General features: G+C 41.3%; 1 protein-coding gene across 3 annotated transcripts; it reads right to left on the bottom strand.

The window, feature by feature from the left end:
* SIRT1 (sirtuin 1) lies at nt 1–26,702 on the bottom strand. 3 transcript variants are annotated; one of them, XM_072995186.2, is made up of 9 exons: nt 26,071–26,702; nt 24,464–24,580; nt 22,311–22,552; nt 20,058–20,210; nt 17,493–17,640; nt 15,232–15,311; nt 11,317–11,503; nt 10,454–11,029; nt 1–2,286 (listed from the first exon to the last, which is right to left on the bottom strand). In XM_072995186.2, exons 1-9 carry the CDS (start codon nt 26,639–26,641, stop codon nt 2,177–2,179), a joined length of 2,184 nt encoding a protein of 727 aa, XP_072851287.2. In that variant the 5' UTR covers nt 26,642–26,702; the 3' UTR covers nt 1–2,176. The 3 variants fall into 3 exon arrangements, with proteins under 3 accessions (XP_072851287.2, XP_072851286.2, XP_072851288.2); XM_072995185.2 differs by having other exon boundaries at nt 1–2,030; nt 26,071–26,698; XM_072995187.2 differs by lacking the exons at nt 22,311–22,552; nt 24,464–24,580; nt 26,071–26,702 and adding an exon at nt 21,477–21,559 and having other exon boundaries at nt 1–2,030.
* Nucleotides 26,703–27,869: the final 1,167 nt, after the last annotated feature.

A 27,869-nucleotide genomic window follows, 5' to 3' on the forward strand; every position in this document is an offset into this window, starting at 1 on the left:
AAAAGTTAAATGACAATTTAATAGACTTTAAAACAGACAGTACAAGTATAAAACACTGGTTTTTGTATTTCAAAAGTTGCAGGAAGAGAGCCAGGTCATTTTAAAACAGTCTTCTACAAAACATATGCCAATTGGTTACATAAAAGACACTATATACAATATAAAAGCAGAAAATAATCCAAACTGTAAAAATAATTTAAAAACAAAATATTTCCATTTAAAATATCTCCTATAGCACAAATACATTTTGACATGCAAGCAAAGCTAACATACTGCATTCTTTACTATAGTCCAGAAAAATCTGCTATTTAAAACCTGGACCATAAGAAAACATGCCAACATTTTTTGAGTTTTACACAAAAGGCCATTCTTATCAGTTTATTATGCTGTGAACAGATTATTAGATTGCTTAAAAGGACAGCTACTATACATTTCAAAATAGAATAAATATTAAAGCAATGCACATAAATGATCAGTAACTTGCAGAGCTCTTTTAGAACAGTTGAGAAGTGGTTTCAAGAACTGATGCAGGAACTTACTATTTAACAGGCAGGTAAGAAATAAATGTGAACATGGAAATAATCTGCAGCTGGAAACACTTGCAACATCAATTTTAAAAGGCAGCCTTGGAACAGTGTTGTGATCAATTTCAGCAGCTGCATTTTCTATAACACTGTACCAACTAGTGGTATTAGGTTCTTCAAACAGAGGTAAATCCACAAGCAGCATATTTTTAAATTATGGCAAAATTGAATATTCTGTATGAGGTTGGAAGTAAGTAGCTCTTTATACATGTCTGTGTAAGTTACTGGAAAATAGAGAAACATCTTTGTCATTGGGGAGAGACTACTTATTCTGAATATTATATACAGATCTTTAGTACATTTACAATTTCTCGTGTTGGCAGCGTACACAAAGAATTTTATACATTTTTTCTTACATTGACTTCCTGCACGAAATTCCCATTTTTTCTCAAACCAAACCAATTTTCACAATTTCTTATTTAATACTTCCCTGCAACCAATTAGGCACAGTTACATAACCATAGGAAGTTGTATTTCTTTATTTTTAATCTATCATTTTCTATTTATCTAAGTCATGGATTTTCACGCGCTCACTATGATGACTAATAAACTTTTAATATGCTTACATGCAAGTATGCTCAACAAGAGTAACTTTTTTTCAAAATAGCTGCCATATTAATTTTGGGGGAAATACCAGTGTTTAACAACAGATTATGCAGTAACCAAGCTAGAAGAGACATTAGCAAGCTTTAAATAAAACAAACTGTTACAAAGCAATAGAGGCAAGAAAAATACCATTCTTTGGTCTAGATTAGCTGTTCCCTTTATATTATATTAACATTCCAATGGCTTTTTCAAACAGTTCAAAAATAAAATAAGTTGAAATTTGTTAAGCAAAAATACTGTATATATACACACACAAATCACACAGATTAACTTAACAAAAGTGAATGCTGTGACAGTAAAAAGATACTTAGTACCTTCATCAAAATTCAGAACAAATAAAGATTAGTGTTGAATGTGCCTTTACAGAATTTTGATTGGAAAAGTTAGAAAACTATGCATGTAAATCTATTCTAGCTGCTTACAAACATTACATCTTTATGTTTTCCTTGTTCTAAATTCAGTACACATTCAATCTGACATGCTTAAAACTTCTAATGCTGGTGGGAAAGTTCCTGAAACCAGTCAGTAATTACAGTTTGTCTGCCGAATGGTCAAATCCTGCAGACTCATTTACAGGAACTGACACATCCACAGAGTCTTGAATTCCATCTTCCCCAAATCCATTCTCATCTTCCCTATCAGGTGCATCTTCTTCTATGCCGTTATATAATTCTTCAATTTCACTCTCATCTTCTATGTCTAAACTTGGACTATGACAGGACCCACTATCGCTACTACTTCCACAAGAGCTGGAGGATATGACATCATCTTCTGAGTCCGAGAATACTTCAGCACCATGGAATATATACCGATTTGGTGGTACAAACAAGTATTGGGTACCTGAAATATGTTTGATCAGCAAGAGTAGTTATTTTGGGATTATTAATTGAAGTTCTATATAAAAATCTCTGACACATGGAACTGTTCTGAATTGCCTTATTTTGTATGCTGCTGTTTCTTAGGCAATGATATATTTGTATGTGAATCTACTGTTTCAGAAGGACTTGTGAAAGGAAAGCAGGGTTTTTAAAAGGTGCAGGATCTACAGCAGATTTTATCTCTCCTTTTCTTCCTTCTTTGCTCCATCCAAAAAGCCCTATAGCAATTTTATAAGACAATGTTAAACTTACACATTTTAATTTCATATGTTGTGGACAAACACAATCTTTTTTTAAAGTGGTTTTAGCAGTGCATGCTATCTGTGTTATTCTAGATTGAGTAATCAATATATCTCAAACACTGGCCCAACAAAACATTATTTGTGGCTAGATTTTACAATTTTCAGATAAGAGATCATTTTAAAACTGCATAACTGCAGTTTTTGTGGTTTAATTACAAAGTCTTTCTATAATTCACTTATTTCCCTTTATTTCTAGCTGTTGCTTCTCCAAAAGATATATATGAATTAGAAATGGTATCAAATGGTGCTAATTACTGTATCAAAGAAATATGGCTAGAGCTCATTGTCTAAAAGCTTCATGATTTAAATTGCTAATCAGAAAGATGCAATTTAATCATGTGATTTTTCCCCCTCCAAAAATGTGCTACTGCTTGTTATAACATTAATATAAATTTTTCATAGTTTCCTTACCCAGACTGACTCCATAATAATCCTTACTGATACTTCTATTGTATGAGAGTAAGAAAGTGTCAACTTTATCTATTCAAAAGTTGCAAAGGAACAGCAGCTAGGGTTCTCCATCTAAAGCATGGGTTACCAATCTGTGGGTTGGGACCTCCAAGAGGGTTGCAAAGTATTTTCTGGGGGGTCACCATGGTTTTTGGAGAAGAGAGATATGTCACCTACCCAGTTCCCTTCTGCACAAACTCTGCCCCCTCCCTTGCTTGTACTCCCTAAGCCAAACTCTCTTCACTCCCTGCTGTGGGGCTCCTGGGCACTTGGCTGTGTGCTCTCCTTTTCCAGCAGTGTCTTCTCTTTGGTTCGGGTGGCTAGCTGGCAGGGGTGGGGGACCATGATGGGAAGGAGTGGGAGGCACAGCCCAGCCTTAGCCCCTTTGAGCAAGCCTAGCTTTGCCAGGGGTTGAGAGGCAAGGAGGCACTGGCAAGGGAAATAAATGGTGGTGGAGAAAAAGGCTGCTGCCACCACGACCGTTGAATCAATTTTTCCCTTTCTCACCTCACTTGTGTGCTGCCACTGCCATCTTACTGATGACAGCTGAAGGGGAGGAGCTACTGCTTGAAGGATGGACAAAACGTGTGAGAGTTCCCTTCCTGAGAAAAAACTTGCCCTCCTACAGAAAATCCAATTTTAACCCACCCTGATTACTCAACCACCCAGAGGTACTGGGTGTAACCTCTCTTTCTTCTTTGTGGCCTCTGTGAACGCACACAAATGGTTGACTAGCAAGCTCACTTACCGGAAGGAGGGCTGTCACAGAAACAATGATGTCAGCACAGCCGTTCCAAAACCTGCTTCCTTCTTGGCCCTGACATCAAGACGATAATGTGTCACATAATGTGGCCGCTTGACAGATGTCAGGGACTTCAACGCCACGCAACCACGCCATAGACGTAGTCATAGCTCTCGTAGAGTGCTTCTTCAGAACTTCTGGTGGAATCTTGCCTGCCAAGTCATAAGCTAAAGTGATAGAGACAAGCCACCTCAAGACTGTCTGTGAGGAGGCAGGAGAACCCTTTTGTGGGCCATGGAAGCACACAAAAAATCTGGGGTAAGTGTGGAATTCCTTAGTCCTGGAAATGTAAAATGCTAAGGTACAACAAATGTTGAGGGAGTGCAGCATGTGCTCAACATCAGAAGAGGGATTAGAAAATAATGTTGGAAGAATTAGAGGTTGATTAACATGGAGATCAGAAATCACTCTGGGAAGAAAAGACACATCTCGATATAAGACAACTTTGTTGGGATAAAATTGAATGTAAGGAGCTCAAAGGGTGGCCAGCTCGCTTGCTCGACACACAGAAGTTATAGCCACAAGCAACAAAGTCTTGATAGAAAGAAGTCTGAGATGCATTGAGGCCATGGGCTCAAACGGTGGACGAGTGAGTGCATGGAGAACAACCTGGAGAGACCACTGTGGAAGAGGAGGTCGTGTAGGTGGGTGCATGTTCCGCAAACCTCTCAGAAATCTCTTCAAAGTAGGATGAGGGAATAAATGAGAGGCCTCCGACCCCTCAGGCTGATAGGAAACTATAGCAGAAATATAAACTTTCAATACTGAATGAGCCAAACCTTGGTCAAACAGATAATGAAGGAATTGGAGAAGGGTGTCCAAAGAGACAGGAACCATGGTTAATTTCCGTGATGCCGCAAACTTGATGAAAGCGTTCCATTTATATGAATACAGTAATTGCGTAGAAGGCTTCCTAGCCCTATTTAAGACTTCAGCCACATTGGGGGGATTCTCCATGCAGAGAGGTGTAGCGTCGAGGTCGGGATGACAAATCCAACCTTCGTCCTGGGTCAGAAGGGACGGTTGACAAGGTAACCTCAGGAAGTCAATAGTCATGGCTCTGAGAATGGTGAACCACGGTTGTTGAGGCCACCATGGTGCTACTAGAATGGCATTGGAGTTCAGCTGACGGAGCCTCACTATTGTTTGCTGGGTGAGTGGAACCCAGTCCACCATGAAAGCGTCACCTAGAGCAATGGTTCTTAACCTGGGCGATATCGCCCCCCCAGGAGGTGATTTCATTTTTTGGTGGGGGCGATGGAATGAAAAGGGGCAATGTGGGAGCAAAGGAACAGAATGGGGTGATGGGGGACAATGGCGCCGCCATGCCGCTACCATCGGGGAAGTTATCATCGCCCCCCTCCCTGTGCCGCCACCACAGCGCCACCAGATCCAGAGCAGCTGGTGCTGGCAACAGATGTGGTGGCGCCGGCACTGCCATTGAGGAAGTTATCATTGCCCTCCTCCCCACAGCAGCACTGCGCTGCCACTCCCGGGGAGCGGGGCGATGATAACTTCCTCAATGGCTCAAGGGGTGTTTCTTTCAAAAAGATTAAGAACCACTGACCTAGAGGGTCCTCTCCTCTTCCTGTCCATGAGCAGTACTTGTTGTATTTGGAGTTGACCTGGGTGGCAAAGACGTCGAGACCTGGCGTCCCCCACAAACTGCAGAGAATAGAGAAGACGGTGTTGTTCAGGGCCCACTCATGGGTTTGGGTGGTAAGACAGCTCAGACAGTTGGCGACCTCATTGTTCTCTGTAGTTACGTGCTGATCATAACACCATACCCATAGCTGAACTGCTAAATATAGAAGATTTTAAGAATGGGTGCCACCCTGTTTGATGATATAATACAGAGTGGTCATATTGTCCATGATGACTTGGACCCCGCAACCAGTTATGAGAAGATGGAAAGCTCGAAAGGATTTGATGACTGCAAGCAACTCCAAGTGATTGCTGTGCAACAGTCTCTCTGAACTTGACCACAAAGCGTGGATCTCTCAATGACCGCAATGTGCACCCCATCCTGCCTGACTGGCGTCTGTTGTGACCTGTATTGTGAGCTGGAGAGGCCTGAATGGGCAGCCCACCAGGAGGTGAGGGGTGAAAGTCCACCAGGTAAGTTGTCACCAGTGGACACTTGGAAGGACGGTCTAGCAGAGGGTCGAACTGGGATAGTTACTGTAAGGACCGCATCTTCAGTCTCGCATGTTGCAGTACTGATATAGCTGAAGCCATCAGACCTAGCAGCTGTGACTGTGGTGCAATGCGAAAAGGGGCGAATGGCTTGCCTTGAGTATTCTTTCTGGAGGTGTAAACACCCTGGCTACGATAGAATTGAGATGTGCCCCAATATAATCCATGGTCTGAGATGGCTTGAGACGCGATTTTTTTTTTTGTAGTTGACTTGCAGGCCGAGATCTGCCGGAGTCTAGGATGAAGGTAGTGTCCCTTCGGGCTGCAGTGTGTGATCGTGCTACTATCAACCAGTCATCTATATATGGAAATATTCTGATGTTGCGTAGATGAAGACAGGCAGCGACTGGAGCCAGACACTTTGTGAAGGTCCTCAGAGCGGTGGACAGGTCAAAGGGAAAGGGACAAAATTGGTAAGCAATGCCCATGAAGAGAAAACGGAGATATCTGAAATGGTGTTCGTGAATTGAAATATGAAAATATGTGTCTTGGAGATCTATGACTACGAACCAGTCGCCTGGTTGAAGCAGAGAGATAATTGATTCGAGAGTAACCATGTGAAAATGTCTCAGATGAATGAGACATTCATCTGAGACATTTTAGCAGTCGCAGGTCTAAGATGGGATGGAGACCTCCATCCTTTTTGGGAACCGTGAAATAATGTGATTAAAAACCGTTGAGGATATCTTTGGCAGGAACCTTCTGGACAGCATGTTTACAAAGAAGGAGGGTGACCTCGTCCTCTAGAGCAGGTGAGTATGTTGTGGGTCTGATATGACCAAGAGGAGGAAGCTCCTTGAATTCTAATAGGTAACCGAAATGTATGATGGCGAGTACCCACGTGTCCTTGGTGATAGCGGACCATTTGTTGAAAAAGGGAGCCAGCCGGGGATGATGGGGATAGTCCAAGAGAGGAGTCAAATATTTTTTTCTTGTAGGGCGACGGAAACCTTGTCTGCATTGAGCAGGGGCATCGGACCGGAAAGGAGAAGCAGAAGAGGAAGGCTTAGAAAAGTTGGATCTCTCAGGAATCTGAGCTGGAAGTTTGTAAGGGTGATAGGGGTGCTGGTATGACTGATGGAAAGTGAAAGGCTTACGCCATTGATTGTGTTGGTATCTGGGCTGCTGAGTGGAGTAAGAGTGGGCAGTCTTGCGGATTTTATGTAAGTTTTCCATCACCTCGTCAGTCTTATCGTTGAAGAGGCCCATGCCATCAAAGGGCAAATTCGCTATACAGGACCTAGCATCATAAGTGATCCCCGCAGACCACAACCATGCATGCTGTCTAAGGGCAATGGCAGAAGCCAAAGATTTTGAAGCAGCGTCAGCCGTATGGCGAGATGCCGGATGGTGTTGTTTAGCCAAAGTAGTGGCCTCAAGATGGGTGATGAGAGCACTGGTTCAGGAGCTGCTTGAGGGACAGGAAGGATTTTGTTCCATAGCTGCCTGTGATAAGCCCCCCTTGCAGCTTGATAGTTTGACACCCTCATAACGAAAGAAGCCAGAGAACATAGACAATGGCCCAGTACATCTCGTTTCCTTCCCTCCTTGTTAGTAGGAATGACTGAGGACCAATTGCCTGATCGGGACTGATTTGACTGCACAATAATGGAATTTGGTAGAGGATGTTTGACTAGAAATGCTGTATCAGTGCCATGAGTGCGGTAATAATTCTCCACACATCTCAACATCTGTAAGGACATTGATGGTTTGTCCCAAGATTCCTTAATGAGGTCCAGCATGGCTGGGATGAAAGCCAAACTCAATGGAGGAGATTTTTCTTGATTAATGTCATCAAAGATGAGGCCATGCTTGGGAGGAGATGGCTGTTCAATGTCCAGTTCCAACAATTTGGCCATGAGTAGGATGAGCTGTGCGTAAGAAGTAAAGTCCTCAGATGGAGATGGAAAATCTGCAACATCAGAATCTGGGGTTGTTTGATGGGGCCTCCCTGGATGACTCAGAGGGAGGATAATGTTCAGAAACTGTCGATAACGAGATTCTCCCGAGATGGAAAGAGTTGGAGAGGTAGAGCGCTGACGACCTCGAGAAACAGAAACAAGAAGGCTTAGTGCTGGGACCTGACGGTTGGAGCGGAATCCAGATAGAGAGACAGACTGGCATGAGGTCGAAGCTGATGGTACCGTAGAAGAGCGTTGCTGTTTAGATGGAACAGGCTCGTGTTGAGCGGACTTGTGTCGAGACAGAATAGGGTCACAGCGCGGTACTTCAGCGCTAGACAAATGGTGTTTGGAAGATTTCTTAGATGTTGGCACCATTGGAGCGGGCTTGTAACTAGCTCGGTGTCAACTCTGAAGAGGAGGTGGCGGCGGCGAGGATTCGGATGGGGCATAACTTTTAGAATATGTATTTTAGTTGCATTTTAATTATTTTGCCCTTTTATTTTGCCTTTTTATTGTATTTTAAATGCTGTAAGCCGCCCAGAGACCTTCAGGTAGTGTGGGCGGCATATAAGTTAAATAAATAAATAAATAAAAATAAGCGTACTGAACGCATTTAGGACACTCATACTCTGGAACAAACCTTGGGTCATATTGGTTGAATCAGTATAGGTGGTTATCACCATGTTGATCAATGTCATAAAGAGGCTCTCCATATTGAGGAAAAGCATGGTGTCAAGAAGGACACAGAAAAAAGATTACATCCCGATACTGCGGGGATGGAGAGATGTGACACCGCTTTGCTGTCCTCTTCCTCGGAGAGGGTTGCGAAACCGATGCCTCTGAATTCAACAGATGGATCACAGTCACCCGCCTGATAGAAACAGGGCTAGAATGGGCCGAGGCCAGGCTGGATATATCAGCCTCAGAGCGGCCGTGACTTGGTGACAAGCTCGGTATGGAGACTGTAGCTTGAGTAGGAAGACTCAATTCCCCTGCTTCAGAAATGGAGCCTTGGTCTGAGATGTCCCTTGACGATTCCTCCGGGATGGGAGATGGGAGGGAGACATGGACAACTGGCGGCTCACAAGGCTGATGAGGTTTAGGAGCCAGCTTTGTTTTCTTTTGTTTGACTCTGTCCTTATCCTTTTGCTTTTTACCAGATTGAGTCTTTGTCGACACCAAAGAAGACTTCGTCATCGAGGTCGACGTTGATACCTGATTTAGGCTTGGAAGCCTTGGCAGAAGACCTCCAACACGATGGAAGACTCAGATCGAGATGGTGGCAATGGGGTAAGTTCCATTGGGGGGCTGGTTGGCAGACTGGAAGGTGCCAAAGATTTTTCCCACAAGTGGGACCTTAGTCTTTGAAGCTGGAGTTTTTAAGCCGGTTTTGTTAATTTTTTACACTCTGGACAAATGTGTGTTTGGTGACTCTCACTCAGACAGAACGACCAATGATTGTGGCCGTCCGTAAAAGGTATTTTATTGGCACATGTCGTGCAGCACTTGAATGGGCCTAAGGAGGCCATACAAAAAGGGTGGGAAGGGAAGGGGAGAGATAAAGAAATTACTCACAGGGAACATCCATAAATAAAAAACTTGATTAAATTTGTAATCCAATAGCTCTAGGAGTCACAGAGAAGCCCGATTTCAGTGGCAGTTAAAAGGAACTGAGGTATTACGGACAGGCGGAGCATGCGTGTCACAGGACAACCTCCTATTAGTCAACGTCTTTTTAAGCTCTAGAATATTCCAAGGAGTCCTGCACAGATGCATTAAAACCCATTTGTGTGCATTCACACAGGCCACGAAGAACCAGGCCATTACAGTGTATACTTTTGAAATACAAATGTACAGCTGTTCATGTGTTAAGAAACAAAACATGGCTGGCTAGCTCTGCCTATTTTCAGAACAGCAGCAAAACAAATATACTACAGACAATGGTTGGATTTTCATCTAATGAGAAATCATAGTTTAGTCCTACATGGATGAGGCTCAATAAACTTGAGGCAAAAATCTGTTTGGAAAACATGCTCTGTAGTTAATTCAATTTGGGTTTTATCAGATTGTGTTCATATAACTAACCCCTGCATATGTTTTAGTTTAGTTTGCTGATTCTGTCAGAGGAATCCTTTCATTTACACTGAATAGAAATGGGCAAGAACCTCGGTTCGTACACACGGCACCACAGATGCCATACATTCCCTTCACCTGCCTCCCTAACTGTCTCCCCACTCACATACTCCTCTCCTTTTTAGCAGTTTGACAAGTCTCTCACAGGAGTATAGGCTTCCCTGGCCTGGCTCTTTGGCTAATCTCCCACTCAAACGAAGGCGGACAGACAAACCTGTACTCCTGTCAGGGACTGGTGCAACAGCTGAAGAGAAGGAGAGGAATGTGCCCCAACAGCTGAGTGGATAACTGGCCTGAGAGATGAGGGAAGGGAACATGTGGCACCTGTGGTGCTGTGATTATGAACCTTCGAACCGAGGTTCATGCCCATCTCTAATCCTGAATTTCCAATCCTATGGGATTGGGACAAGTGCCAACACCTTTTACTGATCCTGGTGTCCACCTTTTTGCCATTAAAGATCATGGTATTTTAATAAAATATTGTTCGCTACTAACCGAAGCTTTCAAGACAGACCTGTTAATGTTTAATAATTTGAAATTATTTTGAACCATAGAACCATAAAATGAACAATAGTATTACAAATTAGTTAGAACTTACCATCAAGACGCTTGCTGATCTGCTCTTTTGGACATTTGTTAACCCAACATTTTCTCAGTGCTTCAACAGATGTTTTTTCACTTTTATCTTTATTTTCTCCTTGGTTAGATCCATGTTCCTTCACATGTTCTGGGTCTTCTAACTGGCCAGGAAGACTGTCAGTGTTTTCTAAACAGTTTTGTACCTCATGTGACTTTTCCTCCATACAGTACTCTTTAGATTCCAAGGCAACTTCTGAATCTCCTACTTTAAATTCGGAAGAATGCTCTGAACGTACTACCTGAGAATCTTGTGGGATAATTCTCTCAGGTGAACTAGAATATTCAGAAACGTTTAGCGGAGTAGGTGGTAACTCAACTGAATGTATTTCAAATTCTTTGAGTGGTCGTGGAGGTTTCTCTGCAATTTCTGAAAGTTTGACTGAACTGTTACAAAGTTTTGCATATGCACCACCTAATCTATGACACAACTCATTGATAATAACATCACAGTCACCAAGAAGCTCCACATCGAAGTGTAGATGAGGCAAGGGTTCCCTATTAATTAAAATCTGAGGCACTTCATGTGGGATGGAACCTGTATGTTCAAGAAAATAATAATACAAATCAGTACAAATTATCAGTACAAATAAAAAATCATAAATAAAGTGGATAAGCAAATTTATGTACTTGTTTAACTTTACTATCTCAAGGGACCATGAATTCTGATTTCTGCATTATTATGATCTATTAATAGTAAACTAAATATGTACATCAATTGCTTCTACAATGTTTTCAGGCACTGAACAGCATAGAAGTAGATTTTAAAGTAAAACAAAGATTCTCCCCAATATCCTTCCCAAAATAGGACCAAGTAGCACTTACTTGGAATTAATGCTACCGGTCTTACTTTAAGTGAAGACCCAATAACAATAAGAAGATCAACCTCATCTTTGTCATATTTCATGGCCCTATGAAACTGCTCGGGCAGATTTTCACCAAAGAACACTATTTCTGGCTTTATGATGGCAAGTGGTTCATCAGGTGGACATCTGGGACATCTAGGAACAACCTGCAAGTAAAAATTTTGGTTAAATTTGGTCTTCATTTTTATAGAACAATCCAAGCAAGAAGATGGATAAAAGAATTTTTGTCACCCCATTAGCTCTCTCACAATGATTTCCAACCTTGAGTCCCCACATGTTCTTGGACTACAATGCCCAGAAATCCTGCCCAGCACAGCTAGTGGTGAAGGTTTCTGGAAATTTTACTCCAGAAAAATCTGGGGACCCAAGGTTGGAAATCATGGCTCTAGTAGATTAACTATGAAGGTCAATTTTCTAAAACAGACTTGTTGTAAGAAGACAGAATTACTACATCTAATTTCAGTTGGTGCAACGCTAAAGTAAGTTGCAACTCGAGTAATTTCATTTGAATCAACTAAATTTACACAGAAGTTGACTCACAAAAATCCTTACTATTCAATGGGCCTACTTTAGTACAACTTATTATGTTAAGCAACAGGTTTTCAGGTATCATGCTAGATCATCCTGTGATCTATCCCAACAACAAGCAGCACAGCTATTGCTGCTTACCAGTATCAGCTTTTGTAGAGAATTACTTCATGAATATCTTTTGTCTCTAACATGCCGAAGCAGATTATGAGACAAAGAATGAAAATAAATATATATTTTAATAAATTAACATATTTTAAAAAGAATAACTGTAGATCAGGAGTCAAAGAACAGATCATGTAATTCTAATAATACCCTTTTATAAAAGCAGTCAGATCACAAGGATGTAGTTTACAAGTTAGTTGTGATGGAAAGAAACCTTCTATGACCAGAATGAAAATGTAAGATGGTTGTATCCTTCCTTCACCAGTCTGCTCAGTAGAATGTTCACTGGCCTGTTAAGAGGCTAGTAGCCTGCGTTTCCATGCTGACTAAAGAAAAGCTGACTTCCCCCTTCATCAGTATGCTGATGACACTCAGCTCTACATCTCCTTTTTTCCATCAACAGTGGATGCCATTACATTCCTTGAGCACTGCCTGGGGGCTGTTTTACAATGGATGCAGGAGAATGGACTGAGGCTGAGCCCGTACAAGACGGAGGTCTTGAGAGTGGGCGCCCCTGTCATCAGTGATTTGGAAAGCTCCCTCTCTTTTGGGGGAGCAACTCTCACCACAAAGAGTGTGGTCCACAGCCTGGGATCCACCGCCATGGAATCCAGGTAACGTCTATGGTCTGCACAGCCCATTTACATCTTTGGCGGATTGCCGAGCTGCATTCCTATCTTGATCTTGAGATTGGACTACTGCAATGCACTCTACGTGGTGCTTCCCTTCAGATTGATGCAGAAACTTCAAATGGTCCAGAACACAGCAACCAGATTATAGTGGTGCCTTGATTTACAAATTTAATCCATTTTGGAAGATGGTCGTAACTTGAAGTAGCCGTAAGTCGAAGCACCATTTCCCATAGGAATGCACTGTAATGCAATTAATCCATTCTGGCTGAAGAAGAAAATCACCTCCCCGCCCCCAAAATATCACTGCAAGACCCATTGGAAACACAATTAATCCCTTCCAGCCGGGGGGGGGGGAGAGAAGAAAAGCAATCAAGCATGCAAGACCCATTGCAAAAGCAAAGAAAACAAAGCAAAATGTAAGTGGATCATGCAAGACCCATCAGAAATGGGGGGAAACCCCAAAAGCAAACAACCCCCCAGGACCCATTGGAAATGGGGAAAAACCGCAAAAAGCAAGGAAACTCCCCAAGACCCATCAGAAATGGGGAAAAAAACTCCAAAAAGCAACCAACCCCCCAAGACTCATCGGAAATGGGGGGGACCAAAAAAACAAGCAAACCCCCCAAGACCTATCACAGCACAGAAACATAACCCCCCCCAACCCACCCAGAACAGTTTTTAAAAAGCAGAAAGCAGCACTTTACCTTACCAGGCAGCCCGAAGCCTCCTCCAATCGCACTCTCTCTAACTGCTGGGACGAAAGAGCTACAAAGCAGCAGCCTCTTTGCCACCAACAGTTAGCAATTTGAATTTTCTGCCTTTTTGTGTTCATAACTGGAAGCTCCAGCCGCAAGTCGAAGCAAAATTTTGCGGCCAGAGCTGGTCGTAACTCGGGACGTTCATAAGTTGAGGTACCACTGTACTAACTGGGGTGAAAAAATATATTTCTCTGACTCTGGATGCCTTACACTGGTTACCCATTAGAGCCTGCATCAACTTCAAGGTATTAATAATCACATATATAGCCCTAAATGGTTTAGGACCTAGATACCGGTCAGAGCGCAGCTGTTTTACATGAGAGTCCTTCAGATGTTTGAAGAGTACTATTTTGTCCTCTGTAAACCATATTTACCAACTGCATGGAATTTCTTCAATCCTTCCTCAGAGTATTTGTTTCCTATACCTATGAACATTTTCACTGCCTTTTTCTAATCCCATACCAATTAGTCTACATCAGGGTTGTCCAACCTGCGGCCCATGGGCTGCATGTGGCCCAGATCGGCTCGTAATGTGGCCCAGTGCAATTTTTTATTTAAAAAGAAATTCCAAAGTTTCAAGTTACACTGCCGGCGCTTGCAGCTGAAATGCAGCTGGGGCACATCACAACAGTAGGGGGGAGAGAGGGAAGGAAGGAAGGAGCGGGAGGGGAGGGGAGAGGGGGGCTGCGTGACTGCATTGCACCGTCCCCATCAATAGGTGCACCCCCTCCCGGCCCCATAAAGCCGCCAGAGTCGAAGCTGGCAGCCTCTGCTATCTAAGATTGCAGCTGCCAGTAAGCGTACTCGGAGCGGGGCTGCGGAGGATGGCTAGGGCTGACCCCCATGCGGCCCAAACCAAATTTATGTGTGGCCCAAATCAAATTTTCATCTTCTAATGTGGCCCAGGGCAGGTGAAAGGTTGAACACCCCTGGTCTACATCCTTCTTAAAGAACTGTAACCATACCATGACCTATTGCACAGGACTACGGAAAAAGCAAATAACTACTGGTACTTTGGACTGGGGCTCAATTGTCATTTTGAGCCTAACTGAAAGTATGGTGGAATACAAATTATTAAATTTACTTGTTCATGGACAGCTGGTTCTGTAAAAGATAATAAGCTGTGCACTCCTGAATTCTTACCACACATATCACAAACCTACACTAAATTCCAAGATATCAAGGTAAAAGAAAAACATTATCCAAAAACAATTCAGTAAAAATCAAGTTCTGCAAAGATATTTTGTTCATTAGAGGTGAAACTGTATAAAATGTTTATTTGAAAAGTCCACAAAACTCAATGGCCAGAATCTTGTTTGTCTAGCTGTAATGTAATGTTACATCTGCATAAATGTGCCAAGTGTTCCACCCACACAATAAGGACTGAGCAATTGGGTGTGCCATTCCAGTTTCAACCAGTTATGCAATGCATCTATAGAAGTGCTTATTATTATTATTATTATTATTATTATTATTATTATTATTATTATTATTATTATTATTATTATTATTATTATTATTATTATTATTATTATTATTATTATTATTATTTATTTAATTTATATCCCGCCTATCTAGTCGTGGTGGACTACTCTAGTGGATAGTGCTTCTGCCTTAGCACAATGAGCACTAACACTTGTGGAATGCTGAGCTACAAAAGCATAGTTACTGAACAGGATTGCAGTCAGTAATTTTTATCCCCTACATAAATGTGTGCTTATTACTTAATATTTTTTTATAGTTTTTGATTTTTTTGATCCCTACTTTATCCTAAAAGTTTAATACTCTTACCTGATTAAAAATATCTGCTCGAACAACTTCACAATCAACTTTGTATTTACAAATGAGGCAAGAAGCAGTTGCAAATGAACCTAAAACATACAGATCAGAGAACAAAGATACATTGGTATATACATACGTTAGATCGTTACCCAAATGCTATCTTGTGCAACCCTGAAAGCTAATGCATTTTATTTCTGTAGCTTTTGTGGCCTCTAGTGCAGCAGTCCCCAACCTTTTTGGGACCACTGACCAGTTGGGCGGGCAGACTCCATGGGAGAGGTGTATGAGTGCAACACGCTTGTGAGAGCGCAATGTGTGAAAGTGCGACACATCCACCATGTGTGTGGGCAGGGGGGTGGAGATCCATTACTGCAGCCCAGTTCCAGCAAGCCCACAGACCAGCACCAGGCTGTGGACTGGGGTTGGGAACCCCTGCTCTAGTGCATTTCTTTAGATGCATAAAGAGCACAACAGTCCACAAAAATTATGCCAAATGGAATGGTTAGTTTTTAAGATGTCACCAGATTAGATACAGGGGATTCGTATTCATCTCCCAGAGGAGACGAATACAAAGCTTGCTATCACAGCTGGCCGGCCTGATTAAGCCTTCCACAACTGGGCATCCACTTACATCTTACAGCATGGCATGTGCTGCCGTAATTTTTCTCCCTGTGCCAATTGCAGAAGTAGCCTGTCCAGGTCTTCCTTGTCTCATTGTGCTGCTGACCAATACGACGAGGGGGCAGGATGACCAATCTCTCTGCACAGCTGCTGACTGATCAGCAGCACAGGGAGGCAGGGAAGCCCCAGCCAGGCTACATCCACAACTGGAGGGGAGAGAAGAATGATGGCAGTGTACACCATGCTGTAAACTGCAAGTGGGCTCATGGCTGGGGTGGGGGAGGGTTTAATCAGGCTGGCCAGCTGTGATGGTGGGCTTCGTATTCGTCTTCCCTGGAAGAGAAATATGAATTCCCCTTCTCTACATCAAAGTCTGCAATGTTTTTGCTGCAATGAACTGTCCTGGCCATCCTATGTAAGTTTCTCAAGTGTTCTAATATTAATTTATGTAACTTAAAATTCACAACATATCTGGACATAAAACACATAAAATTGTGGTGATTTTCCAATACGCTTTTACTCAACTGATAAATCTTGTAATTAAATTTATTTAGCAATTGTATTCCATAATTTATTTTCCAAACATTATTTACCACATTTGCAGCATAGTATAAATCCAGACAAGGAGCTAAAAAGTAAACATTTTCTCAAAGTCATTATTTCTAGAAATGTAATCCTATATATTCTTACTTAGGTGAAGTCCTACAACAGAGCACATGTAGGACGTCCAAATCCTAAGCATCACATCTTTAGAGCTAAAACATTCTGATAATACCAAGCAGCCTTGATATATATGCTGAAACAGGCAAAACTCTAACCCCTTTGTCTCGTCCCAAACAAGACGTCTGTAAATTCTCCAATTACCCATCTGCCAACTGTTCTTTTCTCTTGAGAGTTTCCCAAATTTGGTATGAAGTACAGCAGTAACTAATAATGGCTGAAATCTTGTTCATAGGATACGTTAATCTGTGTTATTCCTTGTTAACAAAGTGCATCTGCCATGATTCTTGGACTCAGTTGCTGGCTTGACGCATGTGTATGCGTGCATGCCACTGAGAATTGTGGCACAGATCTGTTGTTTACCAGGGAGGAATAGACTGCAAGTTACAACTTGGCTTGCACTACAAACAGAATTTCAGGCAACATATTAGCGAGTGTGCCTTTTTCCTTGTTGCCCCGTCTCTTTAGGCATTACAGATAATTAGAAATGTGGTCTGGGGTATATGAATCTAAAAATAGAGCACAACTTAAAAGTCATTAAATATAAATGTGAAACGCTTATAAATCATTTCCACATTTTGCACTCACTAGCTACAACACTGGAATGTGGCAGTAGGTTTATTTTTTACTAAGCGGCTCCAACTTTTATCTCTGTAAGTCTAAAAATACCATAAACTTCTGTTTAAGTGAAACCGGAAAGCTCTGGAGCAGGGTGCTGAGATAAAATTCATCATTATGAAGCTGAAATAAAATGCTTTCTGAATGTTTGTATTTATTAGTTTCTATGTTTATAGTTAAATGTGTTCATATATTTATCAGGAATTTAGTAAATGAAATCATAAAACTTTGTAGGATTTGGTGTACACACTGTAATGCTCATAAGTGTATCTATTAAATATAGGGCAGAAGAAATTGTAAATTTAACTGACCATGACACTGGATTATCCTTTGAATTCCTGCAACTTGTTCCAATGTATCTATGTTCTGTGTATAATTACGAAGCAGTTTTTTTTCTTTATCCAGCAAAGCTATAAATTTATGACAGAGAGATGGTTGAAACTGTCCAGGATATATTTCCTGCAGAATAAACAAATGCATCTATGTAAATAAATTCTGCAACTATTTCATTTTGTTTTGACTAAAAACAGGTACATTTGTTATTTCTTTTAAGAATACACAACTTTTTGCTATCAAATTTAATGCAAAAACAAATCCAGTGTATAACGCAATCTTGTGTTTTTTTTTAAAACCTCAATATATCTCCAGTTGTTCTCAAGAGGCACACTCTCAGATGTAGCAGTTGCTGGGAATATAAGCAGGATAGTTCAACTCCTTGTGCCACATAGGCATCTGACTGGTCACTGCAGGCACAGAAAAGTTTGTTGCTGTTTTTTTTTATGTGCAGAAGACAGCTGCAATCTCACAAAACTCAGAATATATCCCACTGAACTCAATGGACTGCATATGACAGCAGAGTATCTCACTGAGCTGTGGAATTTTAATTTAAAAACCAGTTAAATATGCTTTTAAACTGTGTCAAACGTTTGACTTCAATAAGACATTACTATAACGCACCAACAACATAAATGAAGGAGATACTATGCAACAAAGAAATAACCAGTGAACTAATCACAGGGGTCACATTTTGATCATTTTTTTGTAATTTGCAATACATTTTCCATTCTGGAAACCTGGAATTTGATTTGGGCATTATGTTTGTGATATCTAAGCAGCATTCTCAGAATGCCCACTAATTATTGTAAGCCGCCCAGAGACCTCTGGGTAGAGTGGGCGGCATATAAATTAAATAATTAAATAATTAAATAAATACAAATAAATAAATAGATAAATAATGCTGAACTGGCAAGAGTAAATAAAATGTGATAGACAAAATTGTCATTTAGCAGTTTAAATTGTTATTTTGTGAATGGTTTCACAATTGAGTAAAAAAGTTAGAGTACCCAATGTAGTACATCAGAAATGAAGAATGTAAATCTCTCCAGAGATAATTGGATTTTCACCTCCACCAAATCCTGTCAGCACAGCTGCACGTGCAACATGATGGAAACTGCAGTTCAAGAACATCTGGAGGATCACATATTCTCCATTGCTGGATTACCTGCTGCAACTTAAATAAGGACTTTGCTTAGAACTTCTTAGAATGTAGTTTCCAAACCCCACAACTACTCATTACAAAAAAACACAATATGAATGAACAGAAATCTACTTCATATTCACTATCTTAAACCCAAAAAGAATCTGAAAAAAAATCTCAGGAGGAATTCTAAAGAAATTTAGAATTCAGCATGTGGTAACATTAGGGACAGGATCCCTATCACATGGTTCATAAGTAGAACAGAAAATTGTAGAAATGGCTGTAGCTATTTGGTAAGGTGTTAGTTGTGTGACAAGGACTTTATCAAACAGCCGCAACTGCTTCCCTGGCTTCTATTCTGCGTAGGGAGAATCAAATAGAATATTGGCTTATATTATTTATACTGAAGAATGTGTGTAATGAAAACCTTAAATGCAGTTAAGGCATCTCAGGTAGTTTGCCTATTTAATAACCACCACCACCACCATCATAGCACTGCAAAGCTTAATTCCTTTACAATAAATTTTATATCCCAGCTCTTCCAAATTCTGTAGACAAAAAAGAAATAAAGGTATTTCTAACTTGTAAAAATAAAAACCTGCATCAAAAAAGAAATCAGTTGAAAATGATATCCCCAAGATGCTTTTAAAAACCACCTCATTGTTCTAAAGTAACAGGGATGCTTTCTCCTCTACAGAGACTGAAATTTACTAAGGATGAAATAATCCTATATATATTCACTTAGAAAGAAGCCTTCACGGATGACAGCAGATTAAATATATAGGAGTGAGATTGCAAATGTGTTGTCTGGTAATTACACAGACAGAAACCTGATCGAGTATATGTAATTTATGTTTAGTGAGCAAAACACAAAATAATATGGCAAGTTAATTTTGCACAGTCAAAAAATCTGAACAGTTCTTCTAGTGGGCTAAAGTAGCTGAACGAGATGCTTCAAGGTGTGAGCTCATGATTTCAGCAAAGTGCCCTTAATGTAGTTTACAAAAACACTACTTCAACCCTATCTTACATTACCAGAACCTACCTTACAAATTTTTCTTTTAAAATATTATGGAACCTGAGCATACTAATTTTAACATGGATCGTAAGATGCAGAAATAAAACGGGTACATTTTCACAAGATGATCTATTGAGGAATAGATACAACTTTAAGGATTTATTTGTGTTGTATTTATTTCAGGCACTCTGATCTATATTCTAAGTTATGAATTAATTTTATGAAACAATGAATGCATTTTTAAAAGGAAAAAAACTTAATTCCACATTCTTCTCATTGGAAGATGCTTGAATGGTAAAATAGAAATATTTGTCCTGCACTCTGGCTACGACTGAATTCTACTGGCAGTTTTCCAAAATAGAAATAGAAGAAAAATAGCACCTTTGCAAATTTAAAAAATGGCCTTGGATCTTTCCTGAAGTATTCAATATCAAACATTGCTTGAGGATCAGGAAGATCTGGGAAATCCACAGCAAGGCGTGCATAGATACCATCTCTTGACCGGAAGTCAGGAATTCCACAAGACACAGACACCTGAAATGGATTTCATACTATAATGAATATCATTAGTGCATCCTATTGATAGTGCATTTGCTGAGATCAAGAAAGCATATATTAAAATTGAATATTTAGTCAAACTGAATTGCTTTTTTTAAAAACAAAACAAATATAGCTTTTTTCAAAACTATTTATGGATCAGTACATTAAAAAGGCTTCAAATGAGGAAATTTTGATTGGAGTCACAGCCAAGGGAAACCAAAGCACAGCGCAGCCACTTTGTAACACATTTTCAAAAAGGCAGGCATGTTGGTCTCTGAAGGATGTGTAACACTCCCACAAATTTGATTCCATAGGAAAATGGAATTGGAAAGGGATATTTGAGAGGCAAACAAGTGGGATATACTTATGAAAGCCTGTCTGTAGCTATGGTTTTGTGTTTTTTTAAAGCAGGCAATATCTGAAAATCTGTTTTGCAAATTACACCATGCAAGGCTGATGACATGACCAGTAGCTGTGATTTTTCAGAAATTAAACATTCCGAGTTCTCCCTCTGATGGTTTTAATTACAGTAATCATTTTCATTGTTGGGAAGCCACTGGGAGCTGTGGGCAGGATAGAGAAGTCTTTAATAAGCTAAAATCTCTGCCACTGGGATTACATTACCAGTGGCAGCGATTTTGGTAATTAAAAGACTCCCCCCCCCCATCCTGTGATTCCCCCAACTGCTTCTCAAAAATGAACATGGCTGTGATTATGCAAGAGTCTTGGGACCTTCAGAAGAGAAGTGAGAAAACGTTTAGTTTCAGAAAAATAGCCACTGCAGGTGGCATCATCAGCTTTACACGATGTAATACAACGGCCACAGGATTTCAGCCTGTGTGTATTTATCAGTTGGTTTCCACAACAGTCTTAAGTAGAATAAAAAGATGTATTTTTCCAGAAAATCTCAGGCTTGCTGCATAACCATTTCTTGAGAGCAAAACTAGCTGCTTCAACACTCTAAAAACAAATGTATTCGCATATATGTTTCAAATCAGCTGATCACTTATTGTCAGGATGTTTTATTACCAGTAATAATGTAATTGTCATATTCTGTATCTCATTTCAATTTGTTTCCTCCATTACATACATAGCATATACAGATTCGTGTACTTAATATTAAATTACATGTTGGAAGAAGTGGGCTATAATCCACAAATTCTCCCTCTACAATAACTCTGCTAAAAGTACTATAAGACTTTGGCTCTTTGCTTTATTTATGTTATGCATTCAAAACATATAAAACTTGTCTTTAGATACCTAATGTATATTTTCTCAATTCCATGAAAGAAGAAACAGGAATCTTTATCTATTAAAGGCAGTAGTTGTTGCAGCATAAGGTTCTGCTTGCGTTCTGCAAAAAACATTATCTATTAAATAAATATGCATCATGCGTTGCTGCCCATTTGTTTCCTAAAGTCAAGTCAGTAGTAATAACGTGACGCAGTGAAACTACCATGTCTATTTCCTACCCATCTTGAGAAAGTTGCTCTACAACACTTGAGCTAGAGAATCAGGAAGGTACTAATACCTCAAAAATGGAGTGCTTGAAATAAGGAACTAATGTTCCTTTATCATAGTGGTAGGAATATGTAGGGCACTCCTTGGTAGGAGTGCTCAAACCTCATGCTCAGCTGTTGGTGTTCAGCAGAACCTAGGAACAGGCTAACTGTACAACAAGGATGAGGAACCTGGGACCCTCCAGATACTGCTGGCCTTTAATACTTATTCACTCCAGCGTGGCATGATGAAAACATGAATAAACAACTGTTAGATGACAAGTTTCTCCACCTTGTCATGCAGAATTGCGACATAGGGTAAAAGTTCTGCATTTGCTACTTGTTCACTAAATTATATATGTATCCTAACTTGGACATATGTTTGGAAAGTCCAATATATATAAAAATTCTAGTAATTATGAAGTTAAGGCATAATGTAAGCATTATTTAGGGGCAATCTTCTTTTTGCAAGCTATACTGAAAGATTTGCCAGGAGTACTGCTGGCCCCCACAGCAGAACAATACAAAAAAAGTCAATTCACATGGTATACATATTACTCAGATTATATATTCTGTTAAACATTTAAATACATACCCCAGCTCCAGTCAAGACAATTATTTTTTTGCATTCATGTAGGAGTTTCACAGCATCCTCTAACGTATTAATATCTTTCCTCTTTTTTCTTTTAGGTGGTTCTGACAGAATATTAATAACGATTTGCCATAATGTCATATCATCCAGTTCAGGGGGAGGAACTGTTTCTGGTAACAAATCTTTCAGAATTGCACGGGGATCTGTGCCTATCATGAGATGCTGTTGGACAAAAGTATATGGACCTAGTGTAGAGAAACAAAGCAACTGTGAATTGGCTGATACAGTATGTTGAACTTGAATTAGAAAATTATGTGGTAACGACTATTGAGATTCATACTGTGCCACCTTGTCACATTTTCAAAAGTGTAAATGGCACACTAGTCTGAAAAATACACTGGGAAAAATCCTATTGCTTAATTTGTGCCGGCATAAATATGATCAGGGCACCAGAAGTAACTAACTAAAATTGATGTAAAACTTTCTATTCTGCCATTTCAGCTTCTGAGACTCCCTAGGGCTCTCTTTTGCCATGGCAAAGCTTTTGGGAGGCTGCAGCTGGGAGAAACCTTAAAAGTAAAAAATGGTCAATTCCAGTGACAGCAATCTAGCAGTGATTTTTTTTTTACTTTTAAAGTCTCACCCTCTGTGTCACATGGCTCTCAGTTTATTGACTAACTTTTAACTAACATCATAGATTTTACCAAGATGGAACCATTTAAACAGTCTATCATAACAGGATAAAATTTCCATTTACATCTATCAAACGGATAAATTACATTTAGCACTTTCTTTCAAATCCATGTATGTGAGGACAATCCTACCACACAGACAGAAAGTTGGTATCTGATGTCTGACATCTCCAGCTATTATGGTGAAAGCTATAAATTTAATTATGCCAAGTGAAGTAGCATCAGTACATGGCCAAAACAATCCACAGTGGCAGATTGCATTTTGTCTGGTTTATATTCAACCCTTAGGATGTGCTTCGTCCTGCTTTCATACATCTCTACTCATTACTGTATCATGTAACAATTTCTTACAACAGAGAATGATACATTGTAGAGGGACTGGTCTGCTCTATGAAGCCTATTCAACATTTTAGGTTGGTTTATAAATGTCACACAAAGCAAAGATTGTAATACAATGTAACTATATTGCCAGGATACCCCATATTCTGTACTTATTTCAAGATGAATTCATTCTTAGTATTAATCTACATCATGAAGTGAATTTATTTGTTTGTATGTATCTGTTACATTTATATCCACCTTTTAACTATGACCTCCACTTTATCCTCAGAACAACCTGTCAGGTAAGGTATGCTAAGAATGAATGACTGCCCAAGGTCAGCTAGTGAGATTCATGTGCAAATGAGAATTTGAAGCAAGTTCAACACTCTAATCCCAACACCATACTGGCTCTTTTAGAATTAAAGCATATTTAATTTAACCACAGATAAATAAACAGACAGCAAATTGATAAAAGACCTTTTCATGCAAGTTCCTGTTGATACTTACTGCCTATTTATATGACTATGGCTAAATACCAGCAATATTATCAGAAACTTAATATTATTCGGAAAACAAAGAAGGAGAAGTAGCAATGCATCTTTGCTTCCCAAATACCTTGTCTTTTGTGGGTACAAGCAGAAGGGTAGTGGATGGGTGTGATTTCCAGCATCAATCAGCCCTGGGGTAAAAAGTAAATCAGTTTTTCTTGCCCTTTACTAGCCTCCTTTCCAGTGGCACTCTTACTCATTTCATTTTATAAACTAAAGAGGTCTCTGCAACAAATCACAAAACCACCTGAAACGTCTAGTTCTGCTGTCAACTGCTAATCCTGGATTAAAAGTACAAAAGGCATCTGAACATGGTCTATAGCTCTATGCCAGTACATAGCTGGTCACACAGAATGATAAGAGCTGAGGCATTTTGCCACTCAGCTGAAGTACTACTCTTGACAGTTTACTAGCAAAGCTACACAGATATCTTGCTAACAGTTTACATTGCTTTATATGAGGAAGAGAAAATCATCACAGTTGTTTAGAGATGGCTTGACAATAATAAAAGGTCAAAGTGAGAGATAATCTATGTGACAATCCTGAAAAATGATCAAGTACATCACTCTCACAAGATTGACATTTAAATGTCTACCTATACGTGGCCGTGGAGTCCAGTCACTAGAGCTTGCATGAGAAGCTCTGTCATCTTCATCACTCTCACAAGAATGGAAGCCGTTTGCAATGATTTCATCACTAAAAAATATATTATCTGCAAAATAACATAAGCAGAGGGAAACAGTAATCAGATAAAAGTAGTATGATCACAGCAAATTATACCTCTGAGGAGCCATGTTACCACAGTCAACATACATCTGTAAATATTAGTGGCTTCAGAAGTAATATGGCTCATGTCAAAATTAATTCCTGTATTTTTAGGAGCTACACTAAAGACTAATTTATTTAGATTTTGGCAGGTGTGTCTTATGTTATATACGAACTACATCTGCCCAAATCACCTCTTTAATATAAGGCTACTAATTCCCTCTCCTTACAAGCAGTGCTGCTCTGTCTTTATAAGACTCTGCTCCTCACAAAGCAATTAGAAATAAACATGCCCCATATGAAGGAAGTCATCACCCTCTCATATAATAATTAACAGTATCACTCCCTATTGCATCTAGTGATTGAGTTTAGGGAAAAAAAACTATCCATGGCACAATTCTATACATGCTTATTCAAAAAGAAGTCATTCAGAGTTTAAGGACTCACGAAGTTTAACAACTCCTACATAAGTGAGCATAAGATTGCAGACTAAATCTAAATTACTATACACAGGATCATTTTAATAGAGGAAAATGTTAGTTGTTAACTTTATCTCCCAGACTCCAGAAACTCAAAGATACTTCATAGACAACAAACCAAATAAAGAAATAAAATACACCCTTTCAACAAATGCACATCTCCAAAGTCTGCTCCAACAGCTTTGGAGTGACTATTTTTTTCTTCACACTCACAAATCAATGATATGGATTTAGAGTCTAATTTCAATGAAACTCATAAAAATTTAGACTAATCCAGTTCACATTTATTTAGAAGTAAACATGATTAATCTACAAAACAGATTTGCTTGGATTACAACAGTGGCAAGAGTAAAAAGAAAACCACCCATTCACAACCAGTCATTTACACAAGTATGTGGGAGTAAAATAAATTGAACAAGGTGGAATTTCTATTGATCATGTATGTGCACACTGGAAACTGACTAGAAGTCCGGAGACACATTTTACTATCAGGCAAAGGCTCTTGCAAAGGGCTGTGATCCAAGGCATTTTTAACTCATGGGAAAGGGCATGAATAATGTGAATAAAAACAATTGTGCTGCACAAGTTAACCAACTTGGAACTCTCTCCCTCCCTATCGTTTTCTCCATGACAGGTGAACGAAAGAGAAAGGTACGAGTAACTTCTGACATTTAAATGGTCCCAAGCATTACTTTTTTTCAGACCTTCGGCAATTAGGTTGCAGAGAGTAGAATTGCCCACGCCCCCTCCAGGACGGGAGAACTAAGCGATGTCCAGCATGTACTGTATATAGACAGACGTCTACACTTCCCCCCTCCGCCCCCTCCCGTGAGACAGGCAGCGTCACTCTTGACAGATCTGCGAATCAAGAACCAAAACTCAAGGACCTCCACTCCGGCCCCCTCCTCCTCCTCCTCCTCCTCCTCCTCCCCACCCGCTCGCCCGCCCGCCTTCTCACCCGGGTGCGGAGCGGCGGTCTCGGCCCCCTCCGCCGCGCCGTTCGAACACTGCGCCGGGCCGCAGCCAATGGCCGTCTCCGCCGAGTCTCCAGCGGGCGCCGCCTCCGCGCCCACCCCTCGGCTCAGCCACCGCGGCGGCGGCGGCGGCGGCTGCAGCTGGTGCGGCGGCCCCTCTCGGGCCAGGCCCCACCGCCTCGCCCCACTCTCTGCGCAGTCCCAGCCTTCGCCGCCGCTTTGTCTCCCGGGTGCCGCTGAAACCTCTCCCGACTCCGCAGCGGCGGCGGCAACAACGGCGGCGGCGGCAGCAACCTCCTCCACCTTCCGGGCCTCTTCCTCCTCCTCCTCCTCTTCCTCCTCCTCGGCGGTGCTTCCTGCGGGAGGCGCCGTCTCTGCCTCTCCGGCGGCTCCTCTCGCGGTCTCACAGTCCGGCCCGGGGCTGTCAGTCGGGCCCCGGCGCGGCCGCTTGAGAGCTGGCTCTGGGCTCTCTGCGACCGGGGCCGCCACACTGCCGTTGCTGCTGCCGCGGCCGCCGCTGCGGGACTGGAGGAGTGGCGTCTCCTCATCCGCCATCTTGGAGCAGGAGCGACTGCTCCCCCCTCCTCCTCCTCCTCTTCCTCCTCCCCCCCTCCCCACCGGCCCAGGCGGCGGCGGCAGCACCAGCGCTCAGAGCGGCGCCGTAGACGCGAGAGCTCAGGTCCCCCTCCCCCCACCACAGGGAGCGATTTAAACGCGGCACGTGACCCCCGCCGACGCCCACGCGGACAGCCGCCCAGCCGAGGATCGCAACAACAACAAACCGCCTCACGTGACGGGCGCGGGGGGGGGGGCTGTTGGAAATAGCTGAGCGCGCGCACTGTGGAGGCGGAGAAGAATTTGGGTGAAGAGGCTGTGGTCACGTGAGAAGCGCCTCGGGGCAAGCTTTGTGCTCAAGCTCTCGCTATATAGAACGCGCTATATACACGTATATTAAACCCCTAATGTATTTTATTACATGACTTCCTCATAGTAAATGTTTAACGGTGTTTTTTTTTTTAAATTATCTTCTTGTTGTCTGGCGGTTCATTCTGTCGAGGAACCCCACTGAAAATCAAGGGGATTTAGTTCTGACTGAAAAGGTTCACGGTCCCTTCGCTGTTTTCCCAACCACAAAAGGGAGTTCATTTACCAATAATAACCACAATGCGGGGTTAAAGCAAGGGCGCCAGGGCAGCAGGTGACTCAGGACTTCCCTTCTAAGAAAAGAAGCGCAAGCGCGAAGGTGTTTCTAGACGAGCGTGCAAACTCGCGAGGAACGGCTTGCTCGTTCTGGGAATGAGCTGTGGGGACGCGGGAGCCGCGGCGCCCCTCTGGGCGAGACCGGGGGGGAGGAGCGGAGGAGGGTTAATGGCCAGGAGGGGAAACGGTGGCCTTGAACAAAGAGGCTTGTTACGGATTAATAAAAGGTGGGATAAATACGTTGGAAAGTGATGTAATGAGAGAGCAGGCCTGGGCTATCTTGGAAGTAGAAGTCCCGCTGAAAACCGGAATCATTTGGGGCTCTATTGACGACTGCTTTTTGCCAAACGGCTCTCGCAGCGGCTTAAAAACATAAAACAGCAAACAACAACAAAAACACTATTATGCGACTGGAGGGGGAGAGGAATCGATTCGAATAAGTACTTTCCCATAAGCATAGGTTTGCAACCTGTAAAACATTTGTACAACAATCTATAGGTTAGCTGGGATCCTAAACAAATGACACTAACCTACGCGGCTTTTTTCCCTCCTTTTATCTTTAATTTTCGCCTCTGATTTTTTT

This window comes from Pogona vitticeps, chromosome 3 (genome assembly GCF_051106095.1).
Source record: "Pogona vitticeps strain Pit_001003342236 chromosome 3, PviZW2.1, whole genome shotgun sequence".
NCBI lineage: Eukaryota > Metazoa > Chordata > Lepidosauria > Squamata > Agamidae > Pogona > Pogona vitticeps.